The 23,465-nt window shown below is 49.1% G+C and overlaps 2 protein-coding genes across 9 annotated transcripts in view; one reads left to right on the top strand and one right to left on the bottom strand.

Moving 5' to 3' along the window:
• CACNA2D4 (calcium voltage-gated channel auxiliary subunit alpha2delta 4) overlaps window positions 1-11,112 on the top strand; it is a 120,034-nt gene extending 108,922 nt beyond the window's left edge. Inside the window, exons 33-39 of the mRNA XM_040562681.1 lie at window positions 132-184; window positions 1,214-1,269; window positions 2,558-2,578; window positions 7,059-7,176; window positions 9,235-9,347; window positions 9,782-9,864; window positions 10,246-11,112. Of these exons, the coding sequence (XP_040418615.1) occupies window positions 132-184; window positions 1,214-1,269; window positions 2,558-2,578; window positions 7,059-7,176; window positions 9,235-9,347; window positions 9,782-9,864; window positions 10,246-10,332 (531 nt within the window). The 3' untranslated portion in view covers window positions 10,333-11,112. The remainder of the gene's footprint in view (window positions 1-131; window positions 185-1,213; window positions 1,270-2,557; window positions 2,579-7,058; window positions 7,177-9,234; window positions 9,348-9,781; window positions 9,865-10,245) is intronic.
• Window positions 11,113-14,600: 3,488 nt separating this feature from the next.
• The window catches only part of ADIPOR2 (adiponectin receptor 2), a 45,558-nt gene continuing 36,693 nt past the window's right edge, over window positions 14,601-23,465 (bottom strand). For 6 of the 8 annotated variants that reach the window (XM_040562572.1, XM_040562599.1, XM_040562620.1 and 3 more), the window contains exons 4-8: window positions 22,294-22,465; window positions 21,469-21,655; window positions 20,209-20,396; window positions 18,797-18,990; window positions 14,601-17,328 (exon numbers count right to left, since the gene is read on the bottom strand). In XM_040562572.1, the coding sequence (XP_040418506.1) occupies window positions 17,197-17,328; window positions 18,797-18,990; window positions 20,209-20,396; window positions 21,469-21,655; window positions 22,294-22,465 (873 nt within the window). In that variant the 3' untranslated portion in view covers window positions 14,601-17,196. The remainder of the gene's footprint in view (window positions 17,329-18,796; window positions 18,991-20,208; window positions 20,397-21,468; window positions 21,656-22,293; window positions 22,466-23,465) is intronic. The other 2 variants (XM_040562631.1, XM_040562642.1) reach the window with 1 other exon arrangement.

The following is a 23,465-nucleotide window of genomic DNA, read 5'->3' as shown; positions in this document are numbered from 1 at the left end:
TTTCCAGCCTGTCTTTAGGAGAGCTCTGAGTAGCAGAGGGAATTTGTCTGAAACGCGGGGTCCTGCCTAATAATTATAAAGTTTCTGACCAGGTCCTTATGGTGTTTCTCATTTCTTCTTTTGTTCTCCAGCCAATTTATGCCTTTCTAACTGCAGTGAAATGGCTGATAAGTGATTTCCTCATGTGAGTACAAAAAGATATGGGTATTTGGGAGGCTCAGACCAGCCGGGGTGAGAGCCGAGAAGGCCATGAGCAGAGGCCCCCACATAGGACATTGCTGTCAGCCTTTTTGTGACATTCAGCCCGGTGCCTTGCTCCCGGGAGGCAGAAAGCTATTACTATTCCCATTTCACAAACACAGAGGCAGAGGCCCTGAGCGGGTCTGGGACTTACCTGAAGTCACTCAGTACAAAGCAGCAGAGTCAGAAATAGGACTTGGGTCTCTGGAGGCCCCGTGCAGGTCCTCGATGCTGCGTCCTCCTCCCTGTCTCATTCGCCCACGGTATGTGAATCCTCCGCAGGGGCGAGGGCTGCCAGGAGGAAGCCAGGAAGCTCAGATCTGAGTGGCAGGCAAGGGAGAAGAGAGGGGAGGAGAGGGAATGCTTTGTATCGAGCTCTGGATTCAGGCTCACCTCAAACTGGGGGGGTGGGAATAAGAGTTAGAGCTCAAATTAGGACCAAGCTCAAATTGGGACCAAAGCTGCTTAGCTTGCTGGGCCCAGGCTGAAACCCTGACCCTGAGCATCTCAGCCTGAGAGGCTGAAAAGACCCAGATCCTGGGCCTTGAGCTTATTGGCACAGCATAATTCAGCGTGGTTTGCAGCTAGTGCCAGCTCCCTGCAAGCCGCCTGTGCCCACTCAGATGTGTCTACAACGACTGGATCCAGCTTCAGCCTCCAGGGCTGCCACGTTCATCCCTTCACTGGCGAGGTACCCAGACAGTGTGCCCTTCATGAAAAGCCCACTCAGTTATTCCATAATATAGATCCCATGATACGGAGACATACTGTGTCACGTTGAGCAACCAAAAACAAAAACAAACAAACAAAAAACAAACAAACTGGGAAAAAAATAATCTCAGGCTTCCACTGCCTGAAAATCCACAATAAACATTTTAGAGCTGATATTTGCCAGGCCACGGAGGCATCTCACTGCCACCTGCACCCTTCCAGGCTGCTGAAAAAGCATCCTCTGTTCTTGCTCTTTTGACAGTTTCCTTTTGGAGTTTAACATGAGTAGCTTCTGGCACTCAGACAACTTGGCAGACGGTGAGTACACGGGAGTCCAGCCACCCCTTAGCACGTGAGTGTCACAGCTGCTGGTGGCAGCAGAAACTGTATGGGGAAGCCGAACCTCGTGCAAGAAGCTGCCATCCCATCACATCTCTCTGTGGACACTGGAAGCCAGCTTCCAAGTCCCAACACCACCTGTCTCCCTCCCAACCCCATTTCAAGCTGCCCAAGCACCAGGGCCATCAGGGGGAAGCCTGTGCAGCTCAGAGTGTGCTTTCCTCAGCGTAACTGCGGTAACATGAGGAGGTTTTTCTTTCCGAGCACCCCACCCTGTGCGTCCATCAGCCGCAAAGCCCTTTGGTTGGAAAGACTTCCAGTCTTTCGTGATGATGGCCCGAGGGACAGGACAGAGCAGGGCTGGAGCAGCAGGCTCTGGAGAGCTAGCCAGAAAGCCTGTAAGGTTCAGCTGAGAACACCTTCCTTGCATCCTTTTCTTCAGCCATCCCACTGAGTTGTGCTGGATGGCTCAAAAAACACATTGAGGGCCTTTACTTTCCCACTGGACTCTCTCTGGAAGGCAGGAGGTGGTGGCACATGCTCCTACAGGCGAGGGACATCAATGGCCCTGAGGTGACTGTAAGGGACAGGTGAAGAGTGCACATCTGCGTAGCAGTGTAGACGCAATTATTGCTTCCTCACTAACTATTCAGCATTAATGGTACTTTGAGTGGGTGGACACAGAGGAACCTTCCCTGCTAACAGTGGGGTTGAGTCCTCTGCCTTAAGTTCTCCTGGTGTAACAGGGAACCGCTTGTTTTCAGAGAGCAAGAAGTCCTTGTAGTCAGAGAGCCAGCGCAGTGTCTGGGTGCTGTCCATCCTACTTACCTCCTCCAAAGAGGCTCTCCAGACATGGCACTAGAAGCTGCAGATCTCCTCTGTGTGGCCCTGGATGCTGCTTTAACTTGTATCAGGATGAAGGGAGTGTCCCCATGCAGAAATCAGTGAGGAAGAGATAGATGAGCAAGTACAGCTCTTCTATAGTGCAGGAGGGAGACAGACAGGCGTGGTGTTCCTGTAGAGAGCTGTTAAGGATGCTAGATGGCTGCAATTTGATTTGATTTTTGCTAGAGGAGATGTGAGGGAAAAGGGAGGGGGTTCTTGCTTCTACACTGCTCATCACCATTTCCTTTTGTGCTTTCCTCATCATTCTTGCATCACCTCCATGCCTGCTGCGTGCCAATCCATCTCTTCGCTGTGCTGCCATCATGTGAAACTGTCATGTGGCTCCATCTTCATTGTGTGTGTGTGCATACTGCTCCTCCAGCCAAGGCTGTCTTCCATCACTGTAAGTAGAACCACCATGTAGCCAAAAGAGGAGGGTCTAGCTAGAAATCCCAGGCTAGGAGTGACAATTTTCCACCTTTTGGACAGTGGGGAACTTGGAGAAGGGTGTCATGGTTGCATGGCAGTGCCTGGCTCTATTTCCCTGCACTGCAGGGAATCAGGAGGTGCTGTTGCTGGTTTAGTTCGCTGAGCTGGTGATGTTAAAGGTCTGTCACTGAGAGGCCAACACAAGAAGGGACACACCAGCCTCCTTAGTGACCGCAGGCCCAAACAAGACCATCACTTGTGGCTATAGCACAGATGGGCTGTTAGCCACCCTAACGTGGTTCTTCCTTCACTCTGGCTCCCTGCTGCCCCCATCTTTTCAGGCATTACACCAAAACCAAAAGCAACTTGTGCCTTCTTGCAGAAAAATCTGTTTGGGTCTTGTTGTCTTCAGATATTCAGAGGCAATTTAAGTCTTCTTTTCCACACCCCATGGCTTAGCCCCTCTGATGAATACCAGCCCAGCTCCAGGATAATGCAGAATTACTTTCAAGCAGTTTAACTGATAAGTATGTGCTGTAGCTCATAAATCCACTCTTGCAGGCAAGCTAGAAATCCCTCCAGACAGAGTCCAGACTGTGGCTGTGTTTGTATCTCACTGCTTCCATATCTAGCTCGTGTTCACTGGTTTGCTCTCTGCCCAGCAAGACGTATGTGTGAGACAGAGATAGAGAAATAGACAGTTGGAATGTGCCTTGCTGTGTGAAGAAGAGGAAGACGAGGAGAGTGTGGCTGTAGATGAAGAAACAAGGGTCCATGCGTGGGGGAGGGAGTGGCAGGGTGGAAGGAAACCATTGGGGCTGGAGGGAATGGGTTGCACGTGTTGTTAAGAACAGGCTGAAGATTTTTGCCAGGGATATTAACATTTTCTTGACTGCCTGCCAAGGCTGGCGAATGCAAAACGTATGGAGAGGAGACATTTTCTGGGAGAGAAACTAAGTATATGTTTATTTGAGGTTATGTACAGAGGAATTAACAGTTGGGGATCTAATGTTCACCCCTGCTGTGTGCACCTCCGGCTCTGCAGCACTGGTCCTATTTCTGCTTCCCAAATTCTCGTGCTTTCTGGAAATGTGAGGCTTGCCACTGGAGTATGGGCATGATTGATTCAGATTGCACTCCTCATGCAAATCTGCTTCTCAGAGATGGTGAGAAGACGTTTGCTGCCACAGATTTTTCACTGCTCTCAGCATCTCTTTCCCCTCTGTGGTTGTAAGGGCTTCTGCTTTTATGGACATCACCACAGATTTGAAGGCCTTTAATTAAGCCAGAAACACTTCCAGCCAAGGCACGCAGCCTAGAAAGGAATATTTCTAGAATTCTGGAGCTCAGAAAAGTTTCTTTCTGACTGCATGGTAAAGCGCACAGAGGATAGTCATATGAAATCTCCATTTTGTATTTGTCAGTGGCAGATTTTGTCTCATTCGTACCTGAGTAAATCCATTGACTCGGTGCAGATATTCATGATTTATGGTGGTGGGAAAGAGTTCACAATCTGGGCTGCACTGTGTGCAGCAAGGAGCAGCGGCTGCCTTTGCTACTCAGAAGGATTGGTTGCCAACTGTCTGACAAAGTCTTTCTGGAAGTGCAGATGGTAGCAATGACAGCCAGGAATTAACTCACACTTTGCTATAAAGTTTGCAATTTGTTATCAGCTTCTCAGACTGTTTACTAATCCCTGACCACCAGACTCTCAGAGCTGCTGATAAGGTTTTGATGTCCAGCCTGTGTGCACAGAGGCTCAGCCCCAGCGAGCTGCTGATGGTGTGCATGCTGCCGGGCTCCTCTGAGCTCCTGAATACTGCTGCAGCTGCATTGCCTCCAGGCAAATTAAGTGGCAGTGGGCTTAAGCATAATCTCTGTCTCAGGTTTTGTCTCCGTGCAGAAGTCAGGGATTTTAAAGTGGCTTATTTTCATTTAGCCTGTGCCAAGAAACTGATTTAAGATGGTCTGTGCAGGGGACGTGTGCCAGTTTAACCGCGTAGTGCATGTGATGAGGTTAACCCAGAGCCAGTCTAATTGCTGGCGTCTGTGAAAGGCTGCAGAGAAACGCAGCTCCTGTTAGGGACTCAGCCCACACTGCCGGGGGCTGAAGAGCCCCTACAGGGTCCAGCCCCAGTGCACTTCCCGTCTCTTACCTCCCTGGTCCTGTGCGGTAGCTGAAGCAGGGCTGGTGTAGGTTGGGCCTGTGAGCGGGGCTGGGCTTGCCGAGGCTCCAGATGTGCCCTGGTGGTTGGGCATCTTCTTCACTTGCCTTCTCATTAAGACCCCCCTTCTCAGGTCACCTTTGTGGTCATCACAGCTGTTCTTCTGAGAAAGAAACATCACAGCCTGCCTCAAAAGATGTCTGCTGCTGTGACAGCCCTGGTCAACACCACCATGAGAGTCCAGAGGTTGACACAGCGGGACCGTGATAGCTCATGGCTCAAGGACGGATGTGGGGTCCTGCCACACGCATGTCCCTAAGACGGGCTGTGCCCGTGGTAGTCTGGCTGCAGGTTACGGAGTTAAAGCATTGTTTTCCCACTAGTACAGCAAATTAAGGCTGAAGGAAAGGGCTCCCATCCCATTCTTCAACCGCCTTTAGTCCTTCAGGAACTTCGCTGGCCAGTTTATGGTCATCCAGTAGCTGCTCTGAGCTGGAGAGCACTGGTAGCTTTTGTCATCAGAGCATGAATGAAGGTAGTGTGAGGAGTGCTGAATCTTGATGCTGAAATCAAGCCCTCTGTGCTTTTGGATTGGTGAACAATGAACTAAAACATGGTGCTGAAAGGTGGTTCCTACAGCGCGAAAGGATTTAAATAGGAGGCTGCCTCGTGGGGGATGTTTTCAGAAAGGTCAGGAGATGAGCACAAGGCACAGCCACAGGGGCTCTGTGCTGCAGGGAGGTGTTTAAATCCCCTTCACATCCACCCGGGGAGGGCACTAGACGGGAGGCTGGGCTGCAGCCCCTGGCTTCTGATGAATGCCTTATGTCTCTGGATTGCCAAGGCAGAGAGAAGAACCAGGGAAAATCATCCTGCCTTTGTCTCTCACGTAGTCCCCATTGTGCAGACAGCGAGCTCCGTGGGGTGTGCCTTCCTCTTCCTGTGCACTTCAGCACTGTGAGGGGAGAGGCGTCCGTAGCGCTTGGTGAGGCCTTGACCTTACCCCTCAGGACCACGGACGCCCTCTCGATGCCTTCTTACCATACACTGACTGATCAAAACCTCTGTGGCTGCATTTTTCTACCAATATTCCCTGCAGCAGCTGCAAGGGACGAACTGGTGGTCCCCAGGTCAGGGGGGCTGCAGCCCCTGGGTCTGGGGGCCGTGAGGTGAGGCCTTTGTGCCCAGCGCCTGCAGCTGGTGTGGAAACAGTCCTCATGCTTCTTGTCTGCGCTGCAGCCGCTTCTCCCCTAGCAACAAAGCCTCACATTTCGATCGGAGACGTTCCCCTGTGTGCCACGGAGGCAGGAGCTGCCTTTGCTACCTCCGACTGCAGAAAATAATTGCCGGCTGGCCCGATCAAGCGAGGCAAGGAGGACTTTGCTGAACGCCTAGAAATGATGCCCTTGCTTCTCCAGGGAGGCTCAGCGAGGCAGTTCAGCTCACCCTCACCCCAAAATTAGTGTGGGAGCCCCACAGAGTGTGACTGGGGAGCAGCAAGGCAGTGGCTCTGCCTTGGCAGAGGATCCTTCCCTGCCACAGCCAGCCCCGCGCGCTCGCCAAGGCTCGGCCAGGCCCTCACAGCCACCTTCTGTTCCCCTGTGGGCGCATGCCAGCCCTGTCTGCTGGCAGTGTTTTCTTTTTAAAGATGCGACACGCTTTCAGCCCATCCGTTTGCCTGCCATGGGATCTCTCTGAAGCGTCAGAGGACTCCGAAAAGGTCGGAGGCTGACAGAGAAGTGGGAACGCGTGAGGTTGCATTAATTTGCAGACCTGTTTTAGACAGGCTGGCAGGCCTCACCGGCGAGAGGGGGCACCCTCATTGGTAGTGTCTGGGAAGGATTTTCCGTGTGCCCTCTGAACACAGGGCGTCCCCACCAGTGCAGATCTCCAAGCACAGGCACCGAGGACCAGCCTGTGCGTGGACCTGACGTGTACAAAAATACATGACCCAGTGCCAGCGCAGGCAGGAGGGACTCAGGAGGGACTCTGAAAGGCAGCAGGTGTGGTAGGCCCCCCCCCCCCCCAGCGGCCCCACACCCCGGTTTCTGCAGGGAGAAGGGATGGGGAGTAGCAGGAGCATTCCTCGCACAGCCTGGTTTTCCCACACCACCTAGTGGGAGCCAGCATCACTACAGCGCTCCGTGGTGCTGCTCCTTGCTCCTCTGAGCCCTGGTAAGCACCTGCCCCTGTTCGAGCCCCTCTGTCACCACTGCTAAAGTCCCGTGTCTCAGGGCAGATGTCCCCGTTATGGTCCTCTCACCCTGCCTGTTCTTGTCCCTGCCGCAGCTCACAAGCACAAGAAGCACGACACCCTGCAGCCCTGTGACACAGAGTACCCCGTCTTTGTGTACGAGCCGGCCATCAAGGAGACCAACGGGCTGATCGAGTGCGGAGATTGCCAAAAGTAAGAATTACAGCTTCCCTTTCATTCAGGCACCAGGCCACGCCGGCACCACAGCCCAAGAAGAGTCACCTGCTGCTGTGCCTCCCGTGTCCTGGGCTGGGGGCAGCACAAAGGGAGAACAACCACGTTACGGCTTCTCGATAGAGAAGGAAGAATTAAAGCCATCTGTTAATAAGCAGAGGTGGCTGCAGGAGGAGGGAGAGAGTGTTTAAAAAAAGAAAGTCTCTTTTCCATTCCGCAGATTTCAGAAAGGAGCTGTTTCTGTTTTTTCACGTTTCTGGCAAAAGTTTTCTCCTTAGAAAACTTTCCTTTTTGCAATGCTTTCAGCTTTCCTTTCCCCTTTTTATTTTCCCCCTTTTCTGTTTTTCTACAGAAAAAAAAGGAGGGATTAGGGGAAAAAAAGAAGTGTTAAACCAAAAGAAAGCAAAACAAGGGGAACCTTTTTTACTTTCCGTTTTCATTTTAAGAGAATGAGCAGTCAAAACTAACAGAAAAGTCATTGTGAAAAGAGGCCATTTTCAGCAGTTGCATAGCACCATCAGTAATCATGCGTGGAAGGGTGAAAGGAGGATGAAATTTCCACTGGTCCAGCTTTTCCTAACGTGCTGTTACGTAGACCCGCACAGAGGAGGCCAAACAGATCTGATTGGAATCCCTCATAAAGAAAAGCCTTACCTGCCTTGGGTCTTGGACCGACTGCCGGAAAGAATTAAAGGTCAAGAAAACAGCCTGTGCTAGTCAGCACTGCTTTATGAAAAATGGGCCTTGCTGTGCGTTGTCAGAGAGCAGAGAGCGGGTTTGGTGACAAAGGGAGCTGTGTCGGTGCTGTAACCTCTGGGAAGAGCCAGAGCAGTCGCCTGCCCCAGGCAGACCTGTTTGTGCCTTACACTGTCACTGCACAAACCAGCGGCTCACCTTGCCTTGCTGTGGGGCACAGGTCGGTGCCTTGCCCCAGCGGACACATGGCCTGATTCATATTCACCTCTAGTGAATACAAAGAGCCCTGGAAGCTAGAAGGAGAGGCTGGACAGTGAGCACCCAGGGAAACAGGGCAGTTCTCCAGAGTGGTTGGGGTGGTTAGGGCAGCCTCACAAACCTCTATGGCCACAGCCTGATCCAGAAGCCCTCTTCCTTGGCTGAGAGCAGGAACAGGAGAGACACAAATGAGTCATCAGGCAGGGGGTGACACAGGACAATGAGTGCGACCACGTGGCCACGGGCACAGCAGCCTCCTGTGTGCAGAGCCGCACCTGAGCTGCCCACTCACGCACACGTGCGTGCACACTCATGCACAAAGCTGCACACGTGGCCAAAACACGTGGCTGCCCTTCTGCCCTGCCCACAGGAGCCCTCCAGCTCCCACACAGCCTGCAGCCCCTCGTGCAGGCCCTCACATGGATGCCCTCGGGCAAATGCTTGCATCCAGGAACATCCTCGCCTGCACATGCCCATCACCAGGACTTTCTGTTTGTCTCATGGGGAGGGGAAGGGAAAGACAAACTGTTGGCTGCAAACTGAAGCTTTACAGGGAGACTAAGCACCAGGTAGCCAGTGCTGTCACGCAGGTGTAATGCGTGATGTTACTGAGCTCCTCCATTTGTCTCTCACTTAACATGAAATTTAGCAGAACTCTGCCCCCTGAGGATCACAGCGTGCACACAGCCTCACGTTCTGCACGCACATGTGTACATACACATTGGCCGGGCACTGGCACACCTCCACGTGAAGCCAGGCCTTCTCACACATGATCCTCTGAGACGTGCTGCCCCACTCCGGTGTGCCTGGGGAGGGCCTCTACAGGGTTTTGCTTGTTTTTTTGGTTGGTTGGGTTTTTGGTTCCGATTTTGGCTTTTCTGCTGTGCAGAGTTGTACTGAGCCAGCTGGGCGCTTCCTGAGGACAGGAAGGTGTGCACTGCTCCTCTCCTGCCTTCTGCTGATACCCCCTTCCAAGCTTCTCTGTTTCCTTTGGCCTTATTTGCTAGGGTGAACAGGGCCAGGCAATGCCAGGGCCATGCCGGGGAGGGCTGCGATTTCTCTGGTGCGCTCTTTTTTCCACAGGATGTTTGTGGCACAGCAGATTGCCAGCAGCAACCTGCTGCTCCTTGTCACAGATGCTGCTTGCGACTGCAACATCTTCCCACCTGTCCTGCTGGATGCGAAAGAAGTCAAATATATCCTTCTGCTTGCCCTGGGGCTCTGGGTTTGCTAGTGTGGAAAGCGTGTGGTAATTCCCACAGGGAAAGGGGTGGAGGGCATAGCCTGGCTTGTGGGCCAGCCAGGAGGCAGGGGAATGGAGCCAGTGTGAGGGAGAGGAGGCAACAGTCCTGCTGCTGGAGCCCAGCCTCCCACCACGGGGCAGCCCCCAGCTCCGTGCTATTTTGCCATTTGTAGCTGCCGGCCATTCCTTGCCTTTCTCTAGCACTTAGCGGCATCCCCAGCCCATGTACCTGCAGCACCGCAGCTGGGAGGTGGCTGCCCGGCCCCGGTCCTCCCCTGTCCCCAAAGCTGTCCATTTCCCCAGGGGAAATGCCCCAGGGCCCCATCTCTGTGTGCGGCACTCGTGCCCTTTCCTTCTCACCTGCCCGTGTCCTTAACTGCCCCGCACATAACGCCTCCGTGAAGTGCGACCGGATGCGCTCCCAGAAGCTGAGGCGGCGCCCGGACACGTGCCACGCGTTTCACCCCGAGGTGCGGCCACAGGGCATCGTGGCAGGCGGGAGAACACAGGGGCTGGGCTTCCCCCGACCCTGGGCACCGTGGCTGTGCACACACGTCCCCTCTTCCTGCATGCATTGTGCCTATTTTGTGCCCATCCCAAGATGCAGCCTGGTGGATCCCCAAGGGGCTTCCTCACAGGAGGACATCACACTAGTGACACCTGGGCAGGGCTTGAGCTCCAGCGGTGGTGGGCTTTTGGGTTTCCTCAAACCATCCCTCAGCACGCCTTCCTTCAGGCTGTGCTACATAGCTTCTGCAGCCCCTGCTCTCCCTCCCAAAAGCGAGGGGCACACTCCCACCATGCCACCATGGCAGCACGCACGCTGATACCTTGTCTTCTCTGTCCCCCAGGAAAACGCCCAGGACTGCGGCGGCGCTGCCAAGCTCTCCGTCTCTCTGACGCTGCTCCTCCTGCCCCTGGCACTGCTCCCGCGGTGACACTGCCCGTGGCAGGGACACGGCGAGGGACAGGGCTGTGGGAGGAAAGGAGACAGGGCCGCCTTTGGGGACGCCCTGTGTGACTCCCTCCAGCTCCAGGGACAGCAGGGGTGGCCAGCACGGCTCAGACACGTGTCGCACGTCCCCGTGGCCCTGCCTGTCTCATGGCCATGGTGGAGCAGTGTGCCCTGCGAGGCAGAGGGCTCTGCCGGGCAGCTCTTGCCTTAGGAGAGCAGGTGGGCAGGAGACCCTGGCTGCTGCTGCTCATAAGAGCTGCCAGGATTTTTGAGCACCCAGCTGTCGGGGCCAACATCTCCTGGTCTTGGGGTGTTCATCAACCAGGACCCCAGGCTCAGGACATGGCTCCAGCCCCGAGCTGCACTAACTGCACCCACAGTGGACCACAGGGGATGGCATGGCTGGCCTGGAGCTGCAGTTCTGCCGAGGGGAACACTGCACTCACAGCATCCAGATATATCTCCAGGCATGGGCTTGCCTTGAGAAAGGGGCTGTGTGTGACCTGCTGAAGCAGCAGGAGGTCCCCCCTGCCTGCTGGTTTCACGGCAGGAGCAGCTCGGGTATGGGCACTGTTCCCTCGGAGCAGCGCTGCCCTGCCTGGGGAGGCTGCCTGTGGTTGTCTGGGGGTGAGCAGCCCCTGCCCTGAGCCTGGCATTCCCGGCTGGGGGGGCACAGGCCGTTTGTCACAGAGCTTTATGAACAAGGGGTGGGGAGCACCCATTTTTCTTCTCTTTTTGTATGAGCTGCTCTGTACCACCTCATTAAAAAAAAAAAATAAAAAAAAATGTATTTTATATAGATACTGAAGTTTCATCACGTCAGGTTTGGTGCTAAATGCAGCCCTACATCCCAGGAACCCCTCTCCCTGCCAAACTTATGGGAATGAGGTGCAGGTGGAGGGAGCTGCATGGACAGGAACCCCCAGACGCACCCCCAGGTGTGCTGGGGCCATGGGACGCTGCCCCTCCTACCAGTGGCTCCTAGCAGTGGGTGGCTGGCTTTGCTTTCCCAGAGGCGGTGTCACAGCAAAGAAGAGAGGAGCGACTGCAGTACTGGGAGTGAATCAGGCTCTGGAGGGAGATTTGATTTCCATCCTGCAGCTCCAGTGACCTTATCAGAGTAAGACGCAGCCGAAGAAGATGAAGATGGCGCGGGAGGAGAAGGGGCTCTGTCAAACCCAAGTTGTTCAGAGCTCAGGCTCAGCTCCCCGCTGGCAGGACCAGCTACCCAGGGCTCGGTGCTGCTGCCCTTGGCGAGGGTGACCTCGCTGTCAGAAGGGATAACAGCCCCAGCTCCACACAGCTTAACGAATTTGTGTCAGCACACATTGCCCTGCCGTGGTTGATTTCAGGTGCATTAATCCACAGCAAACACGGTCCCATGAACAGAGCTGCGCTGGGAGGGTAAAGGTGTTAATCATACCCAGCTCGGTTTCTTCAGACAGTGCATGGGTTTTAACTGGAGGGAAGAGGACAGAGGTGAGAACCCCATCATTTCTTAAACTAATAACTAAGGGTGGAGGCTTGCCTTTAAGACCTGACCTTAAACCCAAGGCGGCACTGGGAGATGGGAGAAACGTCCCATCGAGTGCCCCCAGCCACATCTGGGTGCTGCCACCTGCCATGAGAGACGCTGTGAGCATCAGCACGCGCTCCCCACTTCGAGTCACGCTACCAAGCTCGTGACAGAGCGAAGGAGGTGACTGGACCTTCAGGTATGACCAGACACGGGTGACTTCATGCTACAGAAAATCATTTACATCAGCTGTTTGCAGCTGGGAGAGGGCAGAGAAGCAGCAGCTTTCCAGCAAGCTGGCCTGAGTCAGCTTGTATGTAGCAAGGGCCAGGCAGATCCCAGACTGGGGGCAGCGAGGGGCGGTATGTGCCAGAAGGGCAGGCGAAGGACCCATCTGACAGCCCTGCTCGGTTTTACACACACTGCTTAGGCCAGAGCCGCAGGATATTTTCCAGGATGCTTTTTCCAGGGGAGCCCAGCTCCAACCAGCTGCAAGGCAAAGCTCAAACGAGCACAGGTCCAGCATGGCTGGAGTCAAACACAAAAGGTACCTATAACAATTTGCCTCTGTCAGGGAAACACATCATTGCTCTGGGAACACAGCCAGGCATATGATTTTTCTCATCTCGTTTACAACTGGAGCAGTTCAGTTTTTACGCCAGCTGTGAGCAGCCTCTGTGCCCAGTTGTTATGTGCCAGCGCTGAAGCTGCTAAAAAATGAGATCAGCTTGAATCTCCAGGGCAAACACCTCCGGGCTCGGAAGCAGCAATAGCTCTGGTGTTCAAACATGAGCATTACAGGAGGGGAGAAAGGCAAAAGCGAAGTTCTGAGCTAGTTCTGGAATCACCAGAGTTAAGGCTGAGCAGGCGAAGTCCTCTTGTGTGCACACAGGAATGCCAGGGTAACTGCTCACTCACAAACAGCCCCCGTCCCCAAGGCCTCCCTTCCTGGGGTGAACAGGATGGTCCACACCGAGGAACCGGCCCCACAAGGCTGCCCAGATGATGCTGGGCAGAGGAGATCCTGCTGCGCCTTTCCTATCTGCCCTTTGCTGAAATACTCGAGGATGACCACACGTGGTGCTGTCGTGAGATCAAGGCTGGTATTCCTTCATCTGTAGCAATTCCAGTCTAGGGATCTCCTCCAAGGAGCTGATTTTTTTTTTTTTTTAAGGAACTTTATTCAAAGCACATCAGCTGGTGCTCAGCACTTCTGGAAATCAGCCTTGAGAACTGGGACTTGAGCACTAAAGACAAATATAGAAGTACTGACCAGCAGGAGAGATTGGCTCGAACAGATTGCTTGATGGCACACAGCAGGCATGGGAATAAAATAATAAAAGGAAAAAAAAAAATAACTTGGTTTTGCAGGGAAGCCTCTAACAGCTTCAGCTAAAACAAACTCAGCTCCTTCGTCCTGATCATGCATTTAACTTAATTTCCAGATCCTTTTAAAAAGTTAGGCAATGGCCTTAGATGTTCACCTTGATTGCAGGGCTTCAGTCCATGCTCAGGACAAGTTCACCCTTTGCAGTGAATGAAGCAAGTGATTCCAGGGAGAGGGCAACGCATGGCCACAACTACACACAGAAGAGGTAGGGCATAAAATTTAGGACTACCTATGCAACTTTTAAGTATTGTTCCAATTTTTGAAAACAAAATAAACCCAATTCATCCTCAAATGCGGTAGCTTTTTTTAGTGCAACTCATGTAATCTGATGCTGAAGTTCTCCATGCTCCTTGAATTTGCTTTTATATAAAAAATCTATCCTGAGATGTCAAGCTGACACAGGTTATTTACTGGAGCTGGCTCTCATACAAGCCTCTGCAAAACATGTATCTCGCATCAAGTAACTGATAAACAGCCCAGCTGTAGATGCCCAGACTCAGTGTGAACCACCACAAGAGGAGGATTAGGCATATCTTGTTGAGGCAGTTCGCAGATGTTTGCTGACAGCTGAGGAAGGGAGATGCAGGAGCACCAGGAGGAGCACGAGGCTCTGCTCCAGGCACAGGGCTGTTGGTCAGCCTCACTCCATCCCCAGCCAGACACAGCTCCTTCCCACATCTGCGTGCCAGGAGGAGACAATCAGTCCCTTACATGGGTACAGGCTGGGAGACATTTCCTCTGCACCACTAATTCCAGCCCAGCCTTCCAGGAGAGCTCTTCCCAAGCTCAACTGACCTAAAAGCCCACACCAACTGAAGTCACCAGCACCTGTCCTCCTCCCTACCCGCTCTTGTTCTTCTGTCCCTCCACCCACCCCCCCCCCAAATCTTCCTCCTCACAAGCTCTCAGGTGCTCACATGAGAAATGTTGCCCCAGGCTATTTCCCTTGGGAAGTTCATAATAGCTGTGTGCCAGGGGATATCTTATGACAAGCAGCTTGATGAAATGGTGGCACCAGGCACACCAAATAACACCTCCCTCCCCCGTGCCACTGCCAGTACTGTACTATAGCTGGCGACTCCAGAGAGCACAAAATGAGAGTCTAAACTAGAAAAAAATCATGCTTCTCTGCCAATTAGCACTGTAACTAAAAGGCAGCACGGTCCACGGACATCTTTGTCAGGCGTGATGGCACACAGCGAGCAGCAGTTCAGCACTATGTGAACACGCCCTTAGGCATCAGTTTGGTTTCTGGACTTCTACCTGTAAACAGTGGGAGGGCAGAAAGCCAGCACAACTCTTTCAAGCTTCACACAGAGCAAAGACAGACCCAAGCTAGACAATATTCCATTTGGTTCTTTTATTAGCGAAGTTAAGAATACAGCAAGTAATAAGATCCCATCTTACATGGAACCATCACCGGAGTCCCCAACCATCAAAACCCCAGAATGTGCTTCATTGCTTTCAACAGTAAGCAATTTTTAAAAAGAAATATACTGAACAAGGCCACTATTTAATGGGGAAGGAAAGAAGCTGTAGGTCCTAACTATTCTATGGCAATAACCTGCACACAGAGCAAGCAAGCCTCTGACTGCTGAGAGTAAGGCATTCAGGTGCCAACCTGGGAAGAGTTCTCAGCAAGAGCTACAGAAAAGTGCACAGCTAGGTTGCTTTTATTGGAACACACAAACTTCTTGAAGGGAGAGACTGACTGGGTTAAGAATAGCAGGTGGAGTACTGTGTTTCTGTAGTAGTTCTGTGCTGTGTAGGACCAGGTTACAATCACCCTTCAAGGAGTGAACGTGGGATGATCCAGGATGGAGACTGCCGCTTCTGCTGGTACTGTTACAGAGGTATCCCAAAGCGCCGTACGGACAGGTCTGATTCGGATATGCTTCCATACCGTGCTTCCCTCAGGCACCAGACTGCTTCCTGCCAGGAAACTCTACACCTTTGTCAGGGACGCCAGTGCTGCTAGCCCTTACATCCAGCTAATACTGCTCTTTATTTCATCTTAGTACCACACAGACCTGTGATAAGCTGTTTCTGGCCCTACCGGCATCCAGCGTAGTGATCCTACTGAGAACACGTCCCTCTAAGCTCACAGACTCTGCTGCAGCACCTCTTTCTGCAGCCGACCTTGCTCTCAGAGGCTTTACAACGACTCCAGTCGAGCGGTGAAGCCTTAATATCCACCAGTCAACTTTACGAAGGCATTCTGCTTCTATTTGACTCCATTAGGCAAAGTAACTCCCCGAAACACTCAGTAATACCCAGCATACTAGAAGATCTTCACAATCTACATTTTTTCCCCTTGAAGGACAAAAAAAATCAAATTTGTATTTTATTAAAAAAAAAAAAAAACCTTTTACCTCCCTTCTTTGTGAACTACAGCATTTTATGAGCTGTTTAACTCATCACGAGATGTAATTGCTCTGAATTTCCAACTAAACGCTCCAAGCAATACCTGTGCCATAACAAACAAAACGTTCAAGTTTCATCTTACAACTCCAAAGATTCTCCTTCAGTCTGGCTTCTGACTAGGCTCCAAAGATCAAGCTACATCAATTAAGCAAGAGAAGGGTATATACCTCCCCTTATACAGGAGGTGTGTCTGCTCCACAGCAATCCAACTGAACTCTTAGTTTCAGGTTTAAGAAATACCAGCAGTCCCATTGCTAAAGCACAGATGGGAAGCAGACCTAAGGAAAAAAAATGGTACTGCATTGGGCTGATTGTGGATTTTTCCTCCTAAGAAGAAAAACCTGCAAAAACTTCCTTGGCATATGGAGCCTGACACATGAGAAGGTAATGTGCTTGAGGTCTGCAGTAACTGTTAACTCCAAGCCTTGGAGCACACAGCTTCCTCTTTCCAGTCAATCTTAACCCCATCTCTGTTTCCCCTCACATGCTCAACTATCTTTTGACAAGTGCATTACCATCATTTGTTCAGACAAAATAGGGCAGGACTCAGACGGCAGCCATCTACTCAACAGGGGTCTTTGGGTATAGGCAGGCACTGATGGAGTCGGACCTTTTGCCATTTCACGTGCAGTTATCCCATCATGCTCCGATTCATATGATGAGAACCAAAACAACTTACTGTAAGATCCAAAACTATATTGGCCAAGCAAGCTTGGAAGGCAGTTGTCCCACACAGTTAAGCAGAGCATAGATGGATCTTTCAAGTTACTTGAGTAAAATTGGCTAACACTGTGACCCAAATGACAACGTGATTAATCCAGCCTTCACAACCCTTGTGTACATATACTGAGCCTACTCCAAGTGCTGGCCAGGACCCCACACTGCCCAGGGGCATGCCCAGGGCATGCTGGCAAAAACGCAGGGCCAACATGCTTCACTCCTGGGAATTTTACCTGGTCCTCCTGCAATCATTCATTTTGTGCAAAATTGAAACAGTGTGTGGTACTTGCATGTTGCATTCTTTACAAAAACCCTTTTCCCCCCACCCATTGTTTAAAACATTTATATAAATTTATTTAAACAGAAAGTTAGAAATCTTATTTACAATTTGCTTTTCTCCCAAAAGAGCATCTAAAATCAACTCCCAAACCCTCCAAGAGGATATAAATTTAACCTCAATTTTTTTTAAAAAAAAAAAAAGGAAACTGCTAAGCTATCCCTCCCCACTTCTACAAATAAATATGGCATTGAACAGAAGCCGATTTGGAAAGGGTCCTCTGTAGCTCAATCTGTAGATCCCAAGAATAAATTAGGGTTTCAGAATTTCCTGGTCTTCAAATTGATTCATTCCATTGCTTGAGGTATAGAATTTATCTTGATTAGTCAGAATCCCCATGAAGCTCCGTGCTCCATCAGCTGAAACTTGGATTCTTCTTAGGTATTCATTTCACTAGCCTGTATGCTTCAACCGCGCTTGCGGTGCTGTTTTGGTTATGACCTTGGGCTGAAGCCTAGTTTTACTGCATCCCCTCTTCTTCTGTGCAGCCTCCTCCGACCGTGAAACGGAACTCCTGGAGGTTCGAAACCCCATGGAAATGCACAAAAGCGCCAGCCACTACAAAGACGTGGAACAGCTGATGGGAGTGGAACTGTGGAAGACAAAACACTTGTGTTCAGCCAGGGTACTTTGAGTACTAGGGGCTACCCTGTCTCCAAAAAAGCCATACATTCAGCTGAAGTATACAGTAACACGTAGCAGTACCTCAAACCACAAGCTGCAGAAGTAAGCTGTGTGTTAAGCCCGTCCCTCTCCTACCATTAGCAAAAGGATCAAATTCTCCACACGCACATCCCCACACCCTTTTCCTTCAGTCATCTGAATCAGCTGATCAATCAACATATACACTACGTAAATGTTATAGCGTATCTTTGTTAAGGGACAGGAATAACTTCAAAGTTTTGGGCAAAAGTCTTAAAAATAATACTATTTTTTTTAATTAGCTCCTCAACAACACTGGTTGGTTGTTGATAAAAAGGGCTACCTCATACAGCTAACGCGTACAAACTCTGCTCTGGTCACAGGTATAAGTTTTACCAACTAGATTTTCAGAACATTATTTTACTTCTCTGCCACAAAGAAACAGAGCAGAAAAAAACGGTATTATGTGAAAACAGAAACAACCAGATGTTCTCAATGAATGCCCAGGATGCTATTGATTATAATACAGCAAAATGAAAACCATGAAGGGGCTACATGACAAAGCACAGCCTTGTTCTAGGGAAGCCATACCGATATGGATAATGCTCCAAAAATTTCCATAAACATGTATTTGTAGGCTCCATGGGAAGCTTGGAAAAGAGCTGGTGGTACACCAGTGCTCCTGGATCATATCTTACTATTGTAACAAGGTTTAGTTTGGCCATTTAAATTATACGTCACCGATGTTTACACCTAGCAAACTGGGGCCATGCAAAAGTTACTAACAACCCAGGCCTTACTCTCACTTCTAATCTTCTTTAAGGGCCTTAAACTATTTTAATGGAAGCACAATTACCTGACATCTCTTCCCAAAGGTCCGCCTCCCTCTCATCTCTACTCATGCTCCACTCAATTTTTTTCTTCGCATCTTTCCCAGAGATCTCTATGACAGTCTTCATGACCCTAGCCCTCCTCCCAAGTTTTACTCCCTACCCACTTGCCCACACCACCTTTCTTTCTTCTGGGCCAGAGATCCCTCCAAAGTTTTATCGGTTCTATCCAGTGTTTCCCCTGGCCTCACAAAACGAGAAGCCAGACATGGTGAAGATATGGAAGAAACAAAAAAGTTTGCAAAGTTTCTTAACCACCTATTAAAGCTATCTAGCACATGTGCTGGGCTGAACTTGTATAGCAGCAGTTAACTCAGACCAGCTAGCCTGTGATAACTCTACACGAGAGGCACTAGGTAAGCTGGGCTCAGAGCGCCCACAGTTGTTTGGCCCCTTAAGATCTGTATGTCTGGTGCAGTGGTTTAGTACTTGCAATAATAAAAAAACACCACTGATACAACATCCTCCAGCCTCAAGGGGAACCAGCTTTCACATTGGTCTCCTCATCCAGTCATTCCGTAGACTCACCCAGATGTCACACTTGCCAGGGAAGAATCTCTCCGGGATGCGGGCAGCATAGAGTGCAGCACCAGTGATGTACAGGCATGCCATGAGTGCCAGCCAGCCTATCTGCCCCATAGTGGCTGCTTTCAGGAGCCCCTCAGAGATGACAAAGTGCAGGGTGGGAATAACCCCACTAAGACCCAGACCTAGAAATACTCCTGGGAGGTAAAGAAAATGTGGGAGAGTCAGCTTTGAACACACTGGCAGTGAAGGGAGACAAAAAAAAGGCAGTGGAAGGAAAACTCAGTATTCGCCAAAGCAGAAGAAAGGTGACAACTCTTGAAGCTGGAGGTCCCTGAGGTAGCTTTAACAGAGGGAAGTTAAAGAACGCACAGATTTCTTTCATATACCAGAAGCTACTTAATTAAATGTTCCAGCAGATATTAAAATTTTTCATTTAATGATAGTGTCTGCCAGCTTTAACGTATATTACACCAGTTACACAGCTGGGACTGTAGAGGGCACTGAGACTACATGAATTATGTCACACTTTACCAAATCAAGAGCAGGACAACAAGGAGAAAACAAAGACATTATTTATCATATTCTGTGCAATGATCCCAGTAAACAGAAAAACATCGTATGAGCCTCGCCTGTCATATATGAGAATGTTGTTTACTCAGATTTCATCAGCAAGTATAGAAATCTTGGTGAAAAAAGGTTGGGAGGGGGAATAGGGGGGAAAATAATCATGACCCATCATCCACTGATTATTTTAAGTATAGAAGGCTGAACTCTCTGAAGGTACACCAACAGCTTGTCCAAGAAAACTGGATTTACTGACGCTCAGATTAAGCAACAAGAAATATTACTATTCAAACCAGCTGTATTCATATTGTATAACTGCCCATGACAGCTTTCTCTCACTCCCTACCCCAGAATAGGAAAACAAATTTGTTTTCATTCCTTCAATCCTGTGACAAGAAAAACTAGGCTTTTGGTCTTAAATAAGTATTTTACCTAGGCAAATCATTCAGATTAATAAAAATCATTGAATGATTTACTAGTGTGAGAGCTTGGTGTTAAAGAAAAAAAACAAATAGCAGAAGGAATATACACATACACACACCAAGCAGTCAACCATTTTTTGAGAGCAAAGTTGCAAGGTATAGCTAGAAATGTTTCGTACTACCTTTCTCACTGCGTGTGTTACTGTCCATTTCAGGAATGCACTTCCAGGACTCGCACCAGCCCTTATCTGTGCATCCAGCTGACTATAAGCAACACTGAAAAAACCCATCAAGTTCCCAATCAGAAAATACTATCTCTCTCTAAAATTAAGCTCTAAGTCTTCAGAAGACTGTTTTTTGAAGTGACAAGTAAAAAGCAAGGAAGGCAGGCAGACAAGAAGCAAAACAATTAACTTCAGGTCTTACCTGCCCTTACACCCCGGTACTGAGGGGTCGCAAACATGTCCCATTGTGAGACAATTATGGCTGCGATGCCCAGGACACAAATCACAATCAAGTAGATGAAGCAAGGCTGCGGGTTGCAGTAGAAGGAGTAATACAGCCATGGTACAAAGCTGCCCATTATGAGAAGTGCAATGCCAGAATAGTCCAGCCTAGAAGGAAACAAAAATCAGTTTGACAGGAAACGTAAGCCTTTCGAAGTTCCCGTACTAACACTCTTTCTAGCAGACCAACAGACAACTACTCACCACGAAAGCAAGTTTTTCTCACTAATGCAAACTAACTTCCTGACTGCAGCTCCTCCACCAGTGCCCTCCTACAGCAATGTATCATCTTGAGAGCACGTAAGGTCAGTTTTGAACAGTCATCAGAAATGTATACAGCAGCCTTTAGATCAAGGCCTTTTGAAGGAAACTCAAAATTTAAGCTTTGGGTGAGGAAAAAAAGCAGCACAAAGTGCTCTGAACACAAAGAAGGGCACAGTATGTTGTGAGAGCACAGCCAACACAAACTCTAAGAATCTGACAAGGGAGAGTTTGTTAGGCATCAGTTTAAGTGACCGCTGGGGAATAATGTCACAATTTTTCAACCAAGCTGTTTTTCTAGACACCAATGAACAAAGGAATTCCCACAGCCACTGCTTATTACCACACCCTGATAAAATGCTCATACAAGAGAAGATTGAGTTAATTCTCTAGTATGGGATTATAATTGCTGGGTTACTTTACAGGTGGTCCTGCAGATTACATAATCCCATGTTGAGTAATCTTAAGAGATATTTAGCAGCTAGTCAATAGACGAATGTGTAGTAAAACCAAAAGACCAAGATATCTTAATACATATCACAGCTGTCTTACATAAGAAAGTTTAAGATTCAGAGATACCCAGAATAATTGAAGTGACAAGCAGTGACAGTTGCATTAAAAATTCAAAGTCCTACAACTAAGCTCCGGGTGTATTACTTACAGCAGCAAGATGCATGTGCACACCTGCTGAACAGTAGAAAAGGAAACAGTTTTAAGACTAAAGAGACAGCATAAAAACCCCATGCTGAAACAAAGAATGATTAGAAGAAACTGCAGTGAATCTCTGCTCAATTCTGTTCCAAAATTTTCACAGCAGTCATGCAGTGAACCACTCCTACACTGGGGAGCCAGGCATAAATTCCAGTCCTGTTTTCCCAACTGTTTCCTATTTGGCTTGCTCTGTCCTCTAGGCACTTACTTGGAGAAGAGCCGGGAAACACCTTCTGAGTGGCAATAAACTGTGTGGAAGAGCCATGAGAAGGAGAGGCAGAGTATGGCTCCCAAGAAGAACAATCCAACAACCACTTTCTCCTGCACGGGTGCTACAAAGGACATGTTTGGCCGGAACATGTAGAATATTCCCAGACACAGGAAGAACACACATCCTGAAAAAACATAAGGCAGAAAGGTGTCAAGTTTGTGCATACCGAAAGCTTTTCTGTCAAAAATAATGACTTCAACAACAGGAGTGTGAAGCAGGGGAACTACATGACAACCAGTAGCACGCATGCAGAATAAAGTTCTTCCATACTTCAGTTGTACATTCCAACCACATCTGTCTCAAACTGAACCCATACAGACTTGCATGGACTATGTATTTTCATTCATTTTGCAAGATGCCTGACAACTAGTTGCACATTCTCAAACAATGAAAAAAATCTGCTGCAGAAAGAGAATGGTATAGTTTGAAGAAATCCTTTCCCTTCAAAGCTGTTTGCAAGCTGAAAACCACTCATACAAGCTGCAACTTAGGTGTGTTCTTGTGGCAAGGAGGATCTCAGTTAACACTTACACACTTGGAAATAAAGAACATCTACTGGTAATTTTTTAGTGATCAGGAAATTCCTTAATTATGGCATTCAGTACAATTGAATGCATTAACAAACCCCATCCAGCCTTGGTGGAAGAAAATAAGGAGAGGGACACCAAGCTGATTTAACAGGTTCCTAAAGGAATGATAATGCTGACCACCCCACACCCCCTTCTATCTTGCTCTCAAAGCATTAAGGCAAATTGAAAATACCTAGAAGATGTGTCCAGATGTTACCAGTCTCTGTATGTATTCTGAAGATACTCTTGAAACAAGCCCGGAAGGAAGGCATGGGTGGTCTGTGTCCATGCAAAAGGTAGTCGTTGTCCTTCAACCAGTCAGGTAGAACATCATGGGGAATGACTCTCCATCGGCCCTCCCATACCTAGAGGATAGGTTTTGATTAAATGCAGGAAACTGAGTTCAAATAAGGCATGGCAAAAGTCAGAAAACCCATATTAGTAGAAGTGTTAGAGTTAATGTAGGAATTCAATAAACTGAAAAGGGTTTGATGGGATGTCTCTGGGGAAAAGGCTTTACTCTTGAAACATAACGGTTAAGTCACACTTCCCTATTCAAAACAGTAAGTTGAGCTGCACCACCAGAAAGAGAAGCACTGCAGTACTTCAGGAAACAAATCTATTGGGCTTTTTTTTTTTTTTACTGCTAATGAAGGGAAAGCATTTAATTCATTTCCATGTTCAGTTATGAAGCAGATTTTCACATATCAACCTCTCCATTTAATTACAGAAGCCTACACCTAGCTCTCTCCAAAAAATAAATACAAGTGAAAACGTGTCCTGTGAACCACAAGACGACCTATGTATCTGCTAGCATTTGGGGGTAGTCTAGTAAAAAGGCTATCCATCAACACTAATATAGGACAGAACACACGAAGTGGCAAGAGCCTAGCAAGAAATGTCCAAACCCCTGTCCAAGTTGGAAAAAAAGTTCTCCCACACTCCCAGAACAAAGTGACAGGTGAGTTAGGGCAACAGATCCATGACTCTCAATTCCATCAGATTTCTTCTTTAAAGGAAGAGAGAATGTAAATGCACATGTCTATTCTTGTAGCTGGTAAGTGTGCATGGCTGTTAGCGCTGCTTCAGTGACTTAAGATACATGTAGTCTTCAGTCTGGCTTCAGAAGCAGCACCACCAAGCAGAGGGGTATCGGGGAAGTGCTTTATGTACCGGGGTTGTTTCTGCAGTGTTCGTTGGATTTGGCGTCTGGCTAGTAATACAGGTGCGGGCCTGAAGAATCCTGCAACACTAAGTTTAAAAAACTACATTCTTATTTCAGTTTCAACATCAAGAGCCTAGAGTTTTTAAATCCATTCTCCTCACTCCTTCACAAAAAGAAGACTAAAATACTTAGAATAACCA

Source organism: Cygnus olor, chromosome 1, assembly GCF_009769625.2.
Source record: "Cygnus olor isolate bCygOlo1 chromosome 1, bCygOlo1.pri.v2, whole genome shotgun sequence".
In the NCBI taxonomy this organism is placed as follows: Eukaryota; Metazoa; Chordata; class Aves; order Anseriformes; family Anatidae; genus Cygnus; species Cygnus olor.
Note: the sequence above shows the minus strand (reverse complement) of the source record. Positions and strands in the feature narration are given on the sequence as shown.